At 43.1% G+C, this 15,648-nt stretch overlaps 1 protein-coding gene across 2 annotated transcripts in view; it reads right to left on the reverse strand.

Moving 5' to 3' along the window:
* Positions 1-15,648, reverse strand: part of LOC137620588 (glucose-fructose oxidoreductase domain-containing protein 1) — a 75,212-nt gene that overhangs the window by 2,434 nt on the left and 57,130 nt on the right. Inside the window, exon 5 of one of the 2 annotated variants that reach the window (XM_068350847.1) lies at positions 6,841-7,032. The exons of the other annotated variant lie outside the window; for it this stretch is intronic. Coding sequence (XP_068206948.1) covers positions 7,012-7,032 — 21 coding nt within the window. The 3' untranslated portion in view covers positions 6,841-7,011. Of the gene's footprint in view, positions 1-6,840; positions 7,033-15,648 lie in introns of those variants that run through there. 2 annotated transcript variants of the gene reach the window in all.

Genomic DNA, 15,648 nt, shown 5'->3' on the forward strand with positions numbered 1-15,648 from the left:
AGTTTAAGACTCCAAGTCAGTACAGTCATCAGTTTAAGACTCCAAGTTAGTACAGTCATCCTGACTGAACATGGAAAATAGCTTTACATGAATGAACCCTTCAGAAACTACAAAGGCAACCCATAAACACCTATAAACAACTCCATATTGGGATGAATATAAGAAGTTCAATAGTTGCACCTTATCACTTTCTTGAAGTTTTCATCATATGAACCTGAGTATGTAAAACCATCACGAACAAGAATGCACAAAAGTAGTGTAGTGTATAATGCTTACAGAGATTGAAGCATAATGCAGTTGATATTTGATGATATAGAAAATTAAGTTATATTTTCAAGGCCTTAGCTGCTCTTCTTAAATCACTAGAAATATGTTATTTTCCTTAGTAAAATAAATTTTTGAATATACTTACCCGATGATCATGTAGCTGTCAACTCTGTTGCCCGACAGAAATCTAAGGTCGGGATACGCCAGCGATCGCTATACAGGTGGGGGTGTACACAACAGCGCCATCTGTGAGCAGGTACTCAAGTACTTCTTGTCAACAAGAACTCAATTTTCTCCTCGGTCCACTGGTTCTCTATGGGGAGGAAGGGAGGGTCCTTAAATTCATGATCATTGGGTAAGTATATTCAAAAATTTATTTTACTAAGGAAAATAACATTTTTCAATATTAATCTTACCCGATGATCATGTAGCTGATTCACACCCAGGGTGGTGGGTGGAGACCAGCATACATGTTAACATTAGAAGCTAAGTATCCCGTATCTTATTTTAGCAGTTATTCAAAATAACAAACATAAAATAAATAAGTACCTGGTAAGGAAGTCGACTTGAACCATTACTCTGCCTTTTAAGTACGTCTTCCTTACTGAGCCTAGCGATCCTCTTAGGATGCTGAGCGACTCCTAGGTGCTGAAGTATGAAGGGCTGCAACCCATACTAAAGGACCTCATCACAACCTCTAATCTAGGCGCTTCTCAAGAAAGAATTTGACCACCCGCCAAATCAACCAGGATGCGGAAGGCTTCTTAGCCTTCCGGACAACCCAGAAATATTTCAAGAGAAAGATTAAAAAGGTTCTGGAATTAGGGAATTGTAGTGGTGGAGCCCCCACCACTACTGCACTCGTTGCTACGAATGGTCCCAGAGTGTAGCAGTTCTCGTAAAGAGACTGGACATTCTTAAGATAAAAGACGCGAACACTGATTAGCTTTTCCAAAAGGTTGCGTCGAATATATTTTGCAGAGATCTATTTTGTTTAAAGGTCACGGAAGTTGTGACAGCTCTAACTTCGTGTGTCCTTACCTTCAGCCAAGCTTGGTCTTCCTCATTCAGAAGGGAATGAGCTTCTCGTATTAACAGTCTGAAAATAATAGGATAAAGAATTCTCTGACATAGGCAAAGATGAATTCTTAACTGAACACCATAAAGCTTCAGACGGGCCTCGTAAAGGTTTTTAAAATAGAACTTAAGAGCTCTTACAGGACATAATACTCTTTCTAGTTCATTTCCAACCATACGATAAGTTTGGAATAACGAACGATATTGGTCAAGGCCGAGAAGGCAGCTCGTGTTTGGCTAGAAAACCAAGATGTAGAACATGTAGCCGTTTCGGATGAAAATCCGATGTTCTTGCTCCGACTCTTTTAGCTGTGGTTAAGCATATCAGGAAAAGAGTCTTAAAGGCGAGATCTTTCAGGGAGGCTGATTGAAGTGGTTCGAACCTGTCTAACATAAGGAATCTTAGAACCACGTCTAAATTCCAACCAGGTGTAACCAAACGACGCTCCTTCGTGGTCTCAAAAGACTTAAGGAGGTCCTGTAGATCTTTATTGTTGGAAAGATCTAAGCCTCTGTGACGGAAGACTGATGCCAACATGCTTCTGTAACCCTTGAAAGTGGGAGCTGAAGGAGATCGCTCTTTCCTCAGATATAAGAGGAAGTCAGCTATTGAGTTACAGAGGTACTGGTCGAGGATACGGATACTGACTTGCACCAGTTTAGGAAGATTTCCCACTTCGATTGGTAGACTCTAAGGGTGGATGTTCTCCTTGCTCTAACAATCGCTCTGGTTGCCTCCTTCGAAAGACCTCTAGTTCTCGAGAGTCTTTCGATACTCTGAAGGCAGTGAGACGAAGAGCGTGGAGGCCTTGGAGAACCTTCTTACGCGTGGCAGACGTAGCAGGTCCACCCTTAGGGGAAGAGTTCTGGGAACGTCTACTAGCCATCGAAGTACCTCGGTAAGTTATTCTCTCGCGGGCCAGAGGGAAGCAACTAGTGTCAACTTTGTCCCATCGTGAGAGGCGAACTTCTGCAGTACCTTGTTGACAATCTAGAATGGAGGGAATGCATATAGATCTAGATGAGACTAATCTAGTAGAAAGGCATCTAAAAGAACCACTGCTGGGTCCGGGATAGGTGAGCAAAGTATTGAGAGCCTCTTGGACATCGAGGTTGCAAAGAGATCTATGGTTGGCTGGCCCCAGGTGACCCAAAGTCTCTTGCATACATCTCTGTGGAGGGTCCAATATGTTGGAATTATTGTCCCTTCGTACTGAGACAGTCTGCTAAGACATTCAAGTTGCCTTGGAAGAAACTTGTTTCTAGTGAAAAGTCTAGACCTGTTGAACAGGAGAGGAGGTCACTAGCGAACTCGCACCATGTCAGAGAGTAGGTCCCTCCTTGCTAGGAGATGAACATCAAAGCAGGGAGTTGTCCGTGTTGACCTCCACTACTTTGTCTTGAAGGAGAGACCTGAGGCTTTTCCAGGTCAGACGTACTGCCAGAAGCTTCTTGCAGTTAAAATGCATTGTCCTTTGACTCGAGTTCCATAATCCCGAGCATTCCCTACCGCCTAAGGTCGCACCCCAGCTTACGTCCGATGCGTCTGAGAAGAGAACGTGGTTGGGAGTCTGAACAGTCAGGGGAAGACCTTATAAAAGGTTGATAAAGTCCTTTCATCAGGTTAGACCAGACTTATCTTCCGGAAACCGGGATCGAGACCGCTTCTAGCGTCTTGTCCTTTTCCAGTGAAGAGCTAGATGAAACCGAAGAGGACGGAGGTGTAGTCTTCCAAGTGACACCAATTGAACCACGGATGACAGTGTCCTAACCAGACTCATCCACAGCCTGACAGGGCCGTATTCCTTCTTCAGCATCTTCTGGATGGATAGCAGGGCTGGGGGTTGATCGTCTTGTTCAGCCATGTCCTCATCAGAGGGTTCCTCATCCGAAACTGATGAGGAAACGGCAACGGAGTGGGCAACGTCTGACTCGCTGAATCCGGTCGCACTGGTGGATGCGTGACGGAGCCGGACACAAGATCATGGTACTGCTGCACAGTCTGTGAACTGTCAACCATGGGGATGCGAGGAAGTACAGCGACAACCCGAAACTGTCTAGACTGTCTGGGTAGTGCAGTCAACCTCTTATCGGGTTGCTGAGGTTGCCGCACTGCGTCACAACAAGTCACCTCTGCTGGTTGTTGAACGTCTTCCCAGTGACACACTGAACGTCCACAACCACCTCCGAGAGTAGCTTAACGTCAACGTGCGACTGGCAACCCATACTGGGTCGCACCGGTGGAGGAACCATCTCAACTGGCGGACGTGAGTAGGATACCTCAGCGTCAACAGGGCGTACAACCAACCGGTAGGAAGGTCGTTGGCAAGAAGGTTCTTCTCCGTAAAAAATCCTCTATCAAGGACTAAGCTTGGACTGCATGTCTTGCAACAAAGCCCAAGGTCTATGGGAGCAGGTGTGGCAACAGACGGGGTTAGCGACTGAAGCGGAACCATTTACCCTCCCTGGAAGCATGTTATGCTTTAATTAAAGTCCATAGGAGGCTAAGCAGCTTAAGGCTCCTCTCCAAATGACAGAGTCCTCAAGGGAATATCAGAAGGAGGGAGAACAGCATTTTCTCATCTACAGGAACCATGTCCGAGAAAAGCTAGGTTATCTCAGTGAGGGTTTCACTGGTGCAAAAGCAGCAGACCAGAAGGCAACGTTATGAAACTGCTTGACAGTCTGTGAACTGTCAAAAACTGAACTGTCAACCACAACAGGAGCGTGAGGACATACAGCACTGGTGTATTAGTAGCAGACCAGAAGGCAACGTCATGTAACTGTTTGACAGTCTGTGAGTTGGCAACAACCAAAGTTGTGTGGGGAAGCCTCAACTCCTGACTGACTAGTTTGCTGCGGGCGAGTGGCGGTAACCACAGTGTGTTGCGGAGGCTGACACACCGTGTCAAAACACGGCAGCTTGTGGTAGCTCACGCACGGCAACGGAGTGCTCCGTGTGTCTGTGGGAGTCATCATACATCTGGCAGGGTTGACTGTGCATGGGTGGAGGAGCTCTCACAACAAGAGTGTGGGAGCAGGAAGCCATGCCGGGCGCACAACCGTGGTAGGTGTAGGCCCACGGGTGCATCGTCAACCTTCTCCGCAGTCGGAGTGTGGGAGCTGGCAACAACAAAAGCAGAGTGTTGGTGCGTGGGAGGGACTGCCGTGGGTTGCGGAGCATGCCGTATGGGATGCGGAGCATGCCGCATGGGTTGCGGAGCATGCCGCATTGTGTCAAAACACAGCAGCTCTACAGCACCTTCCCACTGCTGATGCGGTAGCTCACGCATGTCAATGGAGGGTGCAGCATGAACATGCGTCTGGCAGGGTCGACTGCGCATCGGAGGTGGAGCTCTCACAGGTGGAGTGTGGGAGCAGGCAGCCGCAGTATCTGCTGAGCGCACAACCGTGGCAGGTTGTAGATTAACAGGTGCATTGTCAACCTTCCAGCACGATACTCCTGCATGAAGGAGCAAGCTGAGACTGTATAGTCTGCAGCATGGACCACTAGGGTCTATGAAAGACGGTAACAAACGGAGCTACTGTCCGTTGTGACTGAGGGTCTAAAACAGCCGGTGCGGCAACAGACGGAGTTACTGCCTGTCGCGGTACCGCCTTGCCTCTCTTGGGAGGTGTGCAGTCGTCGGATGACTGGAGCGAGTCCGAACTGACCCAGTGGCTACACCTAGGCCGTTGGACTTGCGCGGAAGGGACCGACTTGCACTTAAAAGCTGCAAGATTTGGTCCATGGTTTCTGCGAGAAACCTCTTCCGCAGACGAGGAATAAATGGGCTCTCTCGTCTTTGTGTGGGTGGGGTGATCACGTCGGCAACGTGTGTAGATACACCCGAAACCACGGAGGGAAACGTCTGTTCGTCGATCAAGACCTGTGGAACCCATAAGTCCTTCGACATTACTTCTCCCCTGGGCTTGGGAGCTTGTAAGAGGTATAGGACTAGGTGAACAACTGGCTCGAACAGACGAACCCTCGAACGCAACACTGTAACACTTTGCGCATATCACTTTATCACTTTTGATTTTCTGTTTGCACTTATTTCACTGAACTCGAAACTTTAAGTGATTTGTACCTGAAACACGCAATCCTATCCTTCATTAAAAGGTAGTAATTGCGAAAACAGTTTTACAATGTAACAGAAAAACATAATGAAAGATAAAGAATTCAGTGGCTGGAAAAGAGACTAAACACTAGATCAAATAAACTACGTTTAAAATCTCTCACCGCATAAAGCCTGGGAACAAGAATAAAACTCTAGGAACGTTTTACCTTCTTCCCCTATAGCGACTAGGGAGAAGAGTAAAAAACGAGAACAACGTTTCCCGCTTGAACGAAACGTTTATTCTCCTCTCTCTCCCTCCGTCTCTATCTCTCTCTCTCTCTCTCTTGACTTAGAACCTGAGAGATGAGCCCAATTATATATCGTTAAAACATATTATTTGTTAAAGGAAAAAAAAAACTGAAAGGTTTCCCAAATAAAAAGTTCCTTTATTAGAATTAAAAACCATTTAAGCTAAGAAAGAATGAACGAAACGCTAGAATCGGTTTACTCTTACTGCAACGTGAAACCGTGAAATACTCTCTCTCTATCGTAACGATAGAGCGCATGTTGAACGTTCTGAACGTCAACAACTGCGGAGACTAAACTAAACGTTAGTTCATCTTTGAAAACAGTACGAGACTATCAAAGAAATTCTTTCAAAAACATTAAAATTAAAATAGCATAAATTCTTAAAAGGAAATACGATATGACGGGCTCAATGTTAATTAACTTCGGTTCCAAGTAAGGACCGCCTACTATTAGGAAAGGTCGCATATAAACAAACATAAAAATTAAATTTTATAAGTTTATAATAAATGGAAAGTTAATCGAAGAGGCCTATAAATGGCGGAGAGATATAAAATAAATCTATAACTTTGTTAAGCAAAATTACCAAAAACCTAAACACACTTCCGTCTAAGGGAAGGGTCGGACATTTAAAAGTGAAAGAGAGTCTATACTCTCTTCGTCACCAACACTTCCGTCTAAGGGAAGGGTCGGCCATTTAAAAGTGAAAGAGAGTCCATACTCTCTTCGTCACCATAATTAAATCTATCCAAAACGAGTTCAAGTTTTGAAATGAAGATAAAAACCCCTGCATAGCGAAAGCTCAAAACTGGAATAGTGTACTTCACCAAAAAGTTGTGAAAACAAATCCAGTTAGGGACGGCGTATTAGTAGGTCTTGCCGGTGGCACGACAGAGGAAAAATTGAGTTCTTGTTGACAAGAAGTACTTGAGTACCTGCTCACAGATGGCGCTGTTGTGTACACCCCCACCTGTATAGCGATCGCTGGCGTATCCCGACCTTAGATTTCTGTCGGGCAACAGAGTTGACAGCTACATGATCATCGGGTAAGATTAATATTGAAAAAAAACTTGTAACCCATTACTTCACAGTACAATATATAGTTTTTTTGTGATAATTAATACACAAGTATGTTTTCAATTAATTTTGTTTCATTTAAACATGAAAATAATAATCCAATCAGTTATCAAAGTTGAAGGATATCAATTTAAAAATACAAAAATATAACAATGGAAAATTCAGGGAAAAATATATTAACACTTAGATTACTTGTACAGTACAGTATTACCATCCCTGTCACTTAGATTTTCTCTATGCTTATCTGAAATAAGAAAAAGATTGTAAATAAAAGAAGAAATCTGTTTAAATTACATGCTATAAAATATTCAAACAATAATATATGGTATATACTTATATAAAGAAAAAAAACTGCGTATGACATTTAGACTATGGAATTCATTTCCTCACTCCCAATATTCATCTCCAATTTAATTATTTATTACCTTTCAAAATACAGTAAGCAACATTATTTTATTATGATTTATTATTTCTATACTGTACTCACTTAATGTGCATAATACTCCTCTTAAAGCCTTGTTTACATTGACATTTACACTAAAACTTTCATTTCTATATGCTTAGGTTTCAAGTACAGTATTGAAACAATCTGGCAGTTAATGGCAATAACCTTGGCTTGGGTATGCCATGGATGCTTTGTGTTTTCAGTCCCGAAGTCATCCTCTTGATATCACTAATCAGTGGGGAGGAGGGTAGACATAAATTATATGAACAACAAAATGATGTTTCTTCAAAATAATACTAAGCAAAAACCAACTTGGTACACAACAGAGTTGCTGCTAAGTCTTTACAGGGTTAAATTTCTACTAAATATTAATAGAGGTAGCTGTACTTCTAATATCATGAACCCTAACCTTGAAGTCTTTCATACAACTGATCCAATTCCTTGTAAACCTCTAACTAAACTTTTAACGATGATAGCCATTAATTTTGGACAAAGGACAATTCTAAATCCTAACCCAGCAAAACAAATTGGGAACCATTCTTCCCTAATGTCTGCAGTCTTAACCAAATAACACTTAACAAAACTCACATGACAAAGAGGTCTATTCTCTAACATAACACCAACTTTTTCTTTCTAAAGGAGGAATGTGAAAACATTAAGCAAACCCTTCGTCTTAGAAATCATTCTTAGGATAAGAAAAATAAAATCATCTTAGTTCTCCTAAACTTAAATTATAGTTCACTTGTAGTTTACTAATGTTTAGCTGACACTAAAGCCAACAGGAAAAATCTTAGCTGTGAGATCTTTAATAGAAATATCTTCTAAAGATTCAAAATTAGAAAACTTTAAATACTGTAATAGTATTACTTATGATTCCAAACAATCTCTCAGACAACAGGAGGGTTTTAAATATTAAAAAACCTAAATACATCCCCAATATCATCTCAAGTGGATAAATCCAATCCCAGATGTTTGAGTATGGTATTCAGCATCGATCTATAACACTTAATAGCTGAAATAGTTTCTTTTCATAAAAATGATATTTTGATTATAAAATAAATTTTTGAATATACTTACCCGGTGAATATATAATAGCTGACGTCTCCGACGGCTCGACAGATTCCAAAAACTCGCGAGCGATCGCCATGAAGGTTGCGGGTGTGCCCACCAGCGCCGACTATTGGCCAGATACCGCATATACTTGTAAATAGCTCCAGTTCTTCTCAGTCCCCTAGGTCTCTATCGGGGAGGAAGGGAGGGCCTTTAATTTATATATTCACCGGGTAATTCAAAAATTTATTTTATAATCAAAATATCCTTTTTAAATATTAAACTTAGCCGGTGAATATATAATAGCTGATTCACACCCATGGTGGTGGGTAGAGACCAGTATTAATACAATAAAGGCGTATATGCTTAGAGTTTTTGACAGTTATATCATAACAAAACCCAAATAAATATAGGTACCTGGTAAGGAAGCTGACTCTGACGATTACTCTGCCTTATTAGTCCGCTTTCCTCACGAAGCCCAGCCATCCTCTCAGGATGCTGAAAGACTCCCAGAAGCTGTTGTATCCAGGGCGACCACCCATACAACAGGACCTCATCAAAACCCTTAATCTGGGCGCTCTCAAGAAACGACATTTGACCACCCGCCAAATCAAAAAGGATGCGAAAGGCTTCTCAGCCTTCCGTATACCCCAAAACAAGATTAAAAACATTTCAAGAGAAGATTAAAAGGATATTGGAATTAAGGGAATGTAGTGGTAGAACCCTCACCCACTACTGCACTCGCTGCAACGAATGGACCCAGTGTGTAGCAGTCCTCATAAAGAGTCTGGACGTCTTTTAAGTAAAATGAAGCGAACACCGACTTGCTCCTCCAAAAGGTCGCGTCCATAATACTTCGCAGAGATCTGTTTTGCTTAAAGGCCACGGAAGTTGCTATCGCTCTTACTTCGTGCGTCTTGACCTTAAGCAAGCAACGATCTTTTTCACTTACGTGAGAATGAGCCTTTCGGATTAAAAATCTAATAAAATACGATAAAGCATTTTTAGACATAGGCAATGAGGGCTTCTTAACTGAGCACCATAAGGCCTCAGATTCACCTCGTAAGGATCTGGTACGAGCTAAATAAAACTTAAGAGCTCTAACTGGGCACAGTACTCTTTCAAGCTCGTTGCCTACGATCTCTGATAGGCAAGGTATATCAAAAGATTTAGGCCAAGGACGAGAAGGCAGTTCATTTTTGGCCAAGAAACCAAGCTGAAGCGAACATGTGGCTTTATCTATAGAAAATCCGATGTTTTTACTAAAGGCATGGATCTCACTGACCCTTTTAGCCGAAGCCAAGCACACTAAGAAAAGCGTCTTGAGGGTGAGATCTTTCAGGGAGGCTGAATGTAATGGCTCAAACCTGTCGGACATTAGGAACCTTAGGACCACGTCTAAGTTCCATCCAGGAGTTGCCATATGACGCTCCTTAGAGGTCTCGAAGGACTTAAGGAGATCTTGGAGATCTTTATTATTGGACAGATCTAAGCCTCTATGTCTGAACACAGAAGCCAACATGCTCCTGTAGCCCTTAATAGTGGGAGCAGAGAGGGAGCGAACATTTCTCAGATGCAGGAGAAAGTCTGCAATTTGGGCTACAGAGGTACTGGAAGAGGAAATGGATGATGACTTGCGCCAGTCTCTAAAGACTTCCCACTTCGACTGGTAGACCTTGATGGTAGATGCTCTCCTAGCTCTCGCAATCGCTCTGGCTGCCTCCTTCAAAAATCCTCGAGCTCTTGAGAGTCTTTCGATAGTCTGAAGGCAGTCAGACAAAGCGTGGGGAGGCTTTGATGAAGACTCCTTACGTGGGGCTGCCGTAAGAGATCCATCCTTAAAGGTAGACTCCTTGGAACGTCTACCAGCCATTGAAGTACCTCTGTGAACCACTCTCTCGCGGGCCAGAGTGGAGCAACCAATGTCAACCTGGTCCCTTCGTGAGAGATGAACTTCTGCAGCACCTTGTTTAGGATCTTGAAAGGTGGAAAGGCATAAACGTCCAGGTGAGACCAGTCCAGCAGGAAAGCATCTATGTGGGCTGGATCTGGAACTGGAAAGCAGTAAGTCGAGAGCCTCTTTGTCAGAGAAGTCGCAAAAAGATCTATGGTGGGTTGACCCCATGTCATCCATAGCTTCTCGCACACAGTCTTATGCAACGTCCACTCCATGGAGATGACTTGTCCTCTTCTGCTGAGGCCGTCCGCCAAGACATTCATTTTCCTTGCACAAATCTCACCAAAGGAGAGATGTTACTTGCCTTAAATGGAGTTCCTTCTGATCCGTGGATCAAAGACCCGAGCATTCCAGACTGTCCAGTGGAGCTCCCTAACCCAAATCCGATGCATCTGAAAACAACACATGGTTTGGGTTCTTGATCGCAAGAGAAAGACCTTCTCGAAGTCTGATGTTGCTGTCCCACCAAGTCAGACATGTCTAGACTGAGTTGGAGATTGGGAAAGAGATACTCTCTATGCCCTTCTCCTTGTTCCAATGGTTTAGGTGAAATTGGAGAGGGCATAGGTTGAGTCTCCCCAGAGAGATAAACTACTCCAGCGATGAAAGAGTTCCCACGAGGCTAGTTCAAACTCTTACAGAGCAACTGTTTTTCTCTTGCAAGTGAAGGACTTTTAACAGAGCTTGTTCCATTCTTGCGGGAGACGAAAAGGCCCGAAAAATCAGACACTGTATCTCCATTCCCAAATAAAGAATAGTCTGGGATGGGGTACTGTAAGTTACGACTTCTCTACGTTCACTATGAGACCTAGCTCCTTGGTTAGGTCTAATGTCCATTAGAGGCTCTCCAGACAGCGATATAATGACGACGCCCTGATTAGCCAGTCGTCAAAATAAAGGGAGGCTCTGAATCCTCAAAAAATGTAGAAAGCTTGCTACATTTTGCAAGGGCCTTGTAAAAACAAGAGGAGCAGGAATGAGGTCGAAGTACAGTGCTCGACATTGGTACATTACTTTCCCGTCCACAAACCTCAGATGTTGTTGAAAGTTTGGATGAATCGGGATGTGGAAGTATGCATCCTGAAGGTCGAGAGAGACCATCCAGTCGCCTTCCCTTACTGCTGCCAAGACAGATTTGGTAGTCTTCATCGTGAAGTTTGTCTTGACAATGAACACATTGAGCGCACTTACATCTTAAGTACTCCTGCAGTGAACGTGGCTGCCAGATCATTGGAGCCATCCCTGATAGCCTTGTTCCTGCAGAGAACGTGGCTGTCAGATCATTGGAGCCATCCCTGATAGCCTTGTTCATGCATGACATAATTGTACAGCAAAACTTCAAACGCTCGAAAAACTCCTAACAGGAGATGGTCTAGCTCTGAAGCCGACCATAAAATCTTGGAGCGTCTCATGGCCAGGCGACGGGGAGAGTCTATGAGGCTTGAGAAGTCTCCCTGGGCAGAGGCAGGAACTCCCAAGCCGAGAACTTCTCCCGTGTCATACCAGACGCTCGCTCTATAAGCCAGTTTAAAAGGAGGGAAAGCAAAGGCTGTCTCCCCCAAACTCCTCCTGGTGATCAACCAGTCGCCTAGCAAACGTAAAGCTCTCTTAGAAGAGCGAGAGAGCACTAGCTTAGAAAACAACGGCTTCGAAGTAGCTAGGCCTAGTGTAAACTCTGACGAAGGCAAAGGAGCAGCAGTTACAAAATGGTCCGGACAAAGATCCTTAAAAATCAGCATGATTTTTTTAAAGTCCATAGAGGGCTGAGCAGCTTTAGGCTCCTCTCCGTCTGACAAAGTCCCCAAAGGAATATCAGTAGGAACGGGATCAGCAACTTCCTCATCTGAAGGAACCTCGTCCGACAATTGCCGAGCCTCATGAAAAGGAGAGACCTGCCGCGGTGGCAATGCTTGACAGGCAAAGTCCACACGCAAAGGAGCAGCAGTAGCAGTCAAGGAAGCGACGTCATGTCGCTGCTGAAAGGACTGACCAGCAACAACAACAGGAGTTGATGGACGCTCGACGTCAAGTCGAGACTGCCTTGACTGCCTAGACTGAGCAGTCAAAACAACCCTTGACTGCGGTGCTTGACGCTCAACGTCAAAACAAGGCAACTGAGCTGGTTGGCGAACGTCCTGAACGTCAACACGAGACTGCGGCAACGGCTGAACGTCAACACGAGGCTGCGGCAGCGGCTGAAAGTCAACACGGGACTGCAGCGAGTGAGGATCCAAGTCACGTGACTGACGTGACAAACTACCGACCTCACGTTCCATAACGTCAAAAGGACGAGTAAAAGCTCGTTTGGGCGGCTGACGGCCAGTCTCGATCAGCGTAATGGCGAGGATCATCATGAACCTGCTCAACGGTATACTCCTCCATAAGGGAGGCAAGCTTAGTCTGCATATCCTGCAGGACAACCCATTTAGGATCAACGGGAGTCGGGACGGGCCGAGACGATGGCAACGTCTGTGTCGGCAAAACATTGCCTTTACTGAGACTCTCGGAGCCCGTGTTACGCTTACGTTTAATCGGCGAAACAGTCTTCCGACGACTGCAAAGGGTCAGAGCTGTCCCAATGGCCACAGCCAGGACGCTGGACCTGTCCTGAAGGGACTGACTTTCGCTTCAAGGGTCTAGAAACCTTGCGCCAAGGTTTCTTTTGCGAAAAGTCTTCGGATGACGAGGAGAACACAGTCTCACCCGTCTTATGGTAAGGGCGATCTTGACGAGAAACGTCCGATACCAAAGAGGGAACGTCTGTACGTTGGTTAAAGCCTCTCGTGCCCTTAAGTCCTACGACATTACTTCTCCCTGGTGCATGGGAGCCTGAAAGAGGTCTCGGACTAGGGGAGCGACAAGCACGAACAGACGAACCCTCGGTCGCAACACTAAATACACTTTGCGCACTTATCACTTTATCACTACGATTTTCTGTTTTTTTTTTTTTGCACTTACTTCACTGATATCGTATTTTTCAATAATTTCACATTAGGCATGAATAAAACTGATTTCTACCTGAAGCACGCAATTCTCCCTTACATCAAAAGGTTATAATTGCGAAATGAGTCGTATAATGTAAGCACATTAGTACAAAATGAAACACACATGCAAAAATCAGTAAACATATACTGTATATCGAATAAAACGGAAATATATAAAGTTAAAAAGGATCAGTGACTGGGGAGGAGACTAAACACTAGTTCACTAAAGACTACGTTTTCAATCTCTCACCGTACAGTGCCTTGGGACGAGAATAAAAACTAAAAACGTTTTATCCTCTCTCCCCGTACAGAGACTTGGGACGAGAGTAAAAAAAACTGAATCGAGAACAACGTTACTCGCTCCCAAACTCCTTGTACAGAGACTTGGGACGAGAATAAAGATCGGATCGTTCTCTCTTTCTCTCTCTCTCTCCGTCTCTCTCTCTCTCTCTCTCTCTCTTGTCACACACAAGAGAATTGCCCACTCACCCTTCGTCAATAAACAGGTTATTTGACCAAAGGAAAAAACTGAAAGGACTAAGAAATTGAAAATTAACAAGTTCCTTTAAATTAGTATCTAAAACACTTCAGATTGAAAGAAGAATGAACAAAACGTCAAAATCGATTTACTCTTTCTGCAAAGTGAAACCGTGATTCTCTCTTTCTCTATCGTAACGATAGAGCGCAAACTGCGTAGCATAAATAAACCAAACGTTAGTTCATCTTTGAAAAAAAACAGCACGAAGACTATTCAATGAATATATTTCTTAAAATATTTTCTAAAAAAAAAAAATTCATTTCATAACTCTTACAGAGCAATTGATTTAAACTTAACAAAAATAAAAGTTGAATGGGCTCAACATTGTTTAACTTCGTTTTCCAAGTTAGGACCGCCTACAAGGAATAGGTAACGGCCGCATATAAACAAAACATAAAATTTATCTTGATGTTTAGTATAAATTGAAAGCTAAACGAAGAGGCCTAATAAAGGCGGGTAAGATATAAAATATATAGAGGAAAATCTATAAATATCAACAATAATTTATAACGTGATAAAATAAATACTAAAAGCCTTAAACACACTTCCGTACACTGAGGGAAGGGTCGGCCATCTTTACTCAATGGAAACACCAGAGATAAAAAAAAAAAAAAAAAAGAGCAAGGGCAAAACACTTTTCCTCTCCTTTCAAAAGCATTTCTTTTGAAGATAGTATTGAATAATCCAACACGGTGAAAGCAATAAAACCAAAACCAAGTACTTCACCAATTCGGTAGAAAACTCAAGGTCATAAAGCGAGTGGAACCAACTTGTCGACAAGACCGACAGAGAAGAACTGGAGCTGTTTACAAGTATATGCGGTATCTGGCCGGTAGTCGGCGCTGGTGGGCACACCCGCAACCTTCATGGCGATCGCTCGCGAGTTTTTGGAATCTGTCGAGCCGTCGGAGACATCAGCTATTATATATTCACCGGCTAAGTTTAATATTTAAAAAAGGGAATGCTAAAACTTAATATTATCCACTCATTACTCAATGAAACATCCTTGATTTGCACCAATCAAAAATATTTAATTGACTTTGAAGCAGATTATAGTTATTAGTTTTCAAAAGTATTTCATTGTCCTTGATGCAGATTATTGGTAAACTACCTTTTGGTACTTAGGAGAGACAACCTAGAGGACTTCAAAAAACCCTTTGTCTTAGAGAAGATGGTGAACAGTCTCCACAAACACAGTAATTAAAGCTGGTTCATCGTTACTGGAATACAAATTGTGTCTAGATCAGTCTCATCCACATCCAAAGTGACAGCAACTTCACCTGCATGAACTTTTCCAACAAAATAAAACAAAAGACAATCTTATTTTCTGATGGAAAAATCTGACAAGGAACTGTTGCTATCATCATCCTGAAATCCTCAAAGTTGGAATCAAAAGAGTTCCCTACATTGATCGGGACTTCTAGCGTTTCCTGCAACCTGAGTAAACACATTTGTTGATGCCCAACTCCTTTCCAACAAAACATTTAAAAATAGCCAGTCATTTAGGTACAAAAGTCCTGCTTCCCAGAAACCTCATACTTTGAAGATGGGAGCCAAGATTTTGGTGAAGACTTAAGGAGCTGTCCTTACACCAAAACACAGACAATTAGATTGGTAGGCCTTTGAACTGTTTAAAAACTGATGGAGATTCTTTTGATTTTGATGAATAGGAATGTGAAAGTATGCACATGTTAAGTCTGTCAAAAATGCCCAATCTCCTTTCCTAATTGCCTCTAGGACTGTCAAGGGCAAACACATTGACAACTTGGTGATAACTGTAAACTCGTTTAGAATTAATACATAAAATATTGGTCTCCAACCTCCCAACACTTTAAGGACCTTGAATTACTGGTTTTCAAACCCCAGAGACGAATTCAACTTTCAAA

This window comes from Palaemon carinicauda, chromosome 27, assembly GCF_036898095.1.
Source record: "Palaemon carinicauda isolate YSFRI2023 chromosome 27, ASM3689809v2, whole genome shotgun sequence".
NCBI classification, from domain to species: Eukaryota; Metazoa; Arthropoda; class Malacostraca; order Decapoda; family Palaemonidae; genus Palaemon; species Palaemon carinicauda.